This window comes from Lolium rigidum, chromosome 6 (assembly GCF_022539505.1).
Source record: "Lolium rigidum isolate FL_2022 chromosome 6, APGP_CSIRO_Lrig_0.1, whole genome shotgun sequence".
NCBI classification, from domain to species: Eukaryota; Viridiplantae; Streptophyta; class Magnoliopsida; order Poales; family Poaceae; genus Lolium; species Lolium rigidum.
This window is the reverse complement of record NC_061513.1, coordinates 324285046-324288203: the sequence shown is the minus strand read 5'-3', so window position 1 is coordinate 324288203 and position 3158 is coordinate 324285046. Positions and strand designations below refer to the sequence as shown.

The 3158-nt window shown below is 48.3% G+C and overlaps 1 protein-coding gene across 1 annotated transcript; it reads right to left on the bottom strand.

The window, feature by feature from the left end:
* Positions 1-438: 438 nt before the first annotated feature.
* On the bottom strand, positions 439-1056 carry LOC124661715 (ABA-inducible protein PHV A1-like). The gene has a single exon (XM_047199597.1). It carries the CDS (start codon positions 983-985, stop codon positions 623-625), a length of 363 nt encoding a protein of 120 aa, XP_047055553.1. The 5' UTR covers positions 986-1056; the 3' UTR covers positions 439-622.
* Between the last annotated feature and the right edge of the window lie 2102 nt (positions 1057-3158).

Here is a 3158-nt window from a genome sequence, read left to right as displayed (position 1 = left end):
AAGTGTGTACTTGTGTTTGTATTTTGAACTGAAAGAGTAATCATTAGTGACCGAAAATCATACTGGTTAGATTACAAACTTTCCAAAGTTGGTTTGAATCAATTTGGTAGCCTAAAGCGATTTCAAGAATAAAAGAAGGAAAGAAAATAAAATAAAAACTGACCGGCCAGGGCAGCCGAGCCAGGTCGTCTCCTACCTCCAGATCGCCCCCACTCTCGCCCGCGTCGCCGTGCCAGCGCTGCCGCCCCGCCTCTCGCCCGCCTGCCGCCTCGCTCTAGCCCCCGGCGCGGCGGTGGCCGGCGGCAGCGGGCGGTACCGCCCGGCGCCAGCCCCAGCGCCCCGCGCTCGCGTCCCGCCCCACTCCCGCCCCGCCACGGGCGATAGCGCCCCCGCTATCGACCCCATTGGCACCAGCCTAACTCACTCACGACCGATTCAGACAGGTGGAAGTATCCTCATATTCATACCCCAGTCGCATACATCAAAGTTACACCAATGCACGCGTACAAATTAGTAGTGGAACCGAAATCAGAAGTTCAGAACAGTACATATAGGGGATAATAACGAAATAAAAAGAGGACAAGGCAAGAGCTAGCGAGGACCACGCAAACGAACATCATTATCATTTCTTCTCGGCGGCGGCATCTCCTCCCATGCCAAGCGTGTTCATGACGGCGTCCTTGGCGCCCACGGCGGCGCCCATCACCTGCCCGCCGGCCTGCTGGAAGACGTTGCCCGGGGCGGCCTCCTTGGCGGCAGCGGGGCCCTTGGTGTACTCCACAGCGTCGGCGGCCCTGTCCTGCACGTACTGCGCCGTCTCGGTGGCCTTCTGCTTGGCGGCGTCGGCGGTATCCGTGGCGGCCTTGGTGACCGCCGTAGTTTGCTCGCCGATGAAGGTGCCAGCCTGGTCCTTCGCCGCGATGGCGCGGTCCTGGATGGACGGCGCCTCCTCGGGCTTAACCTCGGTCGAGAACCAGCCAGACATTTTCTGAAGTGGATAGATGAGGCTTGTGTTCTATCTTCTTCTTTTCGTTTGCTTATTGTGGAGAGCTCCGTTCTTTCTTTAAATAGAGCGTTTGCACTGACCTGCTGCGTACGATTTCATTGGATATTTTGCTTGCACATCGATCGTTGTCGGCCACTTGTACATTCAGCGGCATTGATGGCTGGCATGTCGGCAGAACCCAATTGCTTGACATGTGTCCATTACATACGTCGGCAGATTCCAATTGCTTCCAATATGTGGTTTCACGATGTTTTCTCTCGAGCTTGCCATAGACTATGTGGATGCGTCTCTTTTCCTTTTAACATCTATTGCATTCATGTGTTTCAAAAATTAGTTACTATAGTTCTCATCAACTGAGTGGTGTAGATAGATAGGATAATTTTTGCACCAAATTTGCTTTCTATCCATTTAAGAGAAATTTGTATCTAGTTTGAAGGAATCTGATTGATAGGAATATCAGATTCCAAAATTGACACCATATACGGTATCGGATATGGTATACCAAATAGCACCCGGATATCCATATCTAAAAATTATGTAGGATTTCTGATGATTTTTATCCGAATAATCCGATTTTGATCTGAAACATCAAAGCTAACAGAACATATGTGGTGGTTAGTTAGTTGCCGAGTTCGTGTATTAAACAATAGCTCACTTTTATAGTCACTCTATGGAATATGAATGTTTTGTTGAATTTGTTTTATTAATTATTTTTTGTTGTATTGTTGTAGGCATACTTATACGCGTACATATACGATTAATTTTGTTTCCGTCCCGAGCCCGTTATGTTTCTATTCCGAATCAGCCATCTCATGTTTTTGGATTCGAATCCATAATCGATCATTGACCCATCCGCTTTAATAGGATATGGTAACAACACAAACCGATCCATTTACATCCCTACATGCATAGGGTATGTTGTTGGACACAAATAAAACTTTTGCATTATGTTGCTGAAATGAAATGTAAATTTCCAACACTTCCTAAGTGAGATGGGCACATAGAAAAAATTTAAGTGATATGGACTACCACACAAATTTTCCATATTTTGGAAAAACCGTGTGATATCAGCTCTTTTGCAATGGGTTTACCTTGTACACTAAGTAGTGCTTAGCAATTTTTATGAAAATTAGCTATATATTATTGGTTTCAGCTAACACTTGACATTGGTGTCCACGTGTTGCTTGTCTGGCCTTGACTCCATTCCCTCCACATAGAGGTGCAAATTTGTGGTACCCTTAGATATTATCTGACCTTTTTTAACTCAAGCAAATGAAGTACTTATCCAAAAGTCATATTATTTATGAAAATTTAGCCAACTTAAGTAAAGTAAAGAGGCAAGAATGGATGGTGTCATCCATTTCATATTTCCACGGTTTCACTGGAGAAAGCCATCTCTCTCAACCATTCGACTCTCCAAAGAACAACCACATGGTAAGAGCATCTCGCGTCCTCCAAATTGTTCGCTAAAGGCCTTTGGAGCGCACCGGGCAAAAATCCGCGCCTGACCACGCGCCCCAAAGGTCATTTTCGTCGAGCGCGTCAATAAACTATCTAGCGTCCTGAGGCCATCCCGTCTCACAAGGGATGTGCTAGGCGGTGGGCACACCCGTTGCCACGTAGGTAAAATCCAAACGGGTACCACTTTCCAGGATCCCAACCCACTGACCCCCTCTTCCATGACGTGCCTCCCCATCCCCCCACTGCCTCCATTGTCGCCCTTTTTGATGTCGGTAGTTCGCATTCGCCTGTTTCCACAATGCATGTCCCTGTTGACTGCCAAAACCCACCGGCGGGCAGCGGCCTTGTCAACACCGTAGAGCCGGGAAGAGCCTAGAGCTGCGGCTGGCTGAGACCCCTCCGAGCGACGGCCCGCAATGCTCTTCTGGTCACACGCGGCGATGCGAAGTGCAGGGCGTGCCACCGACCTATACCTGGTCGTGAAGGTGATGGGGATGCCTCGCTTAGTTTCCGCGAGGCATACATGTAAACATTAAATACGAGCCTCGATCGGCTCTCGAGTTATCCCGTGAATCAGCTCAAAGAGCCGATCCACCCATGATTCGTACGGGGTGCACGAATACTTGGTGGTCCTGCTTGATCAAGATGAAGCTAATGAGATCTACGACGATTTAGGGTTTTCACCGCATAA

Coding starts and splice junctions, on each gene's coding strand:
- LOC124661715 (XM_047199597.1), bottom strand. CDS start 985: ATGTCTGGCTGGTTCTCGACCGAGGTTAAGCCCGAGGAGGCGCCGTCC.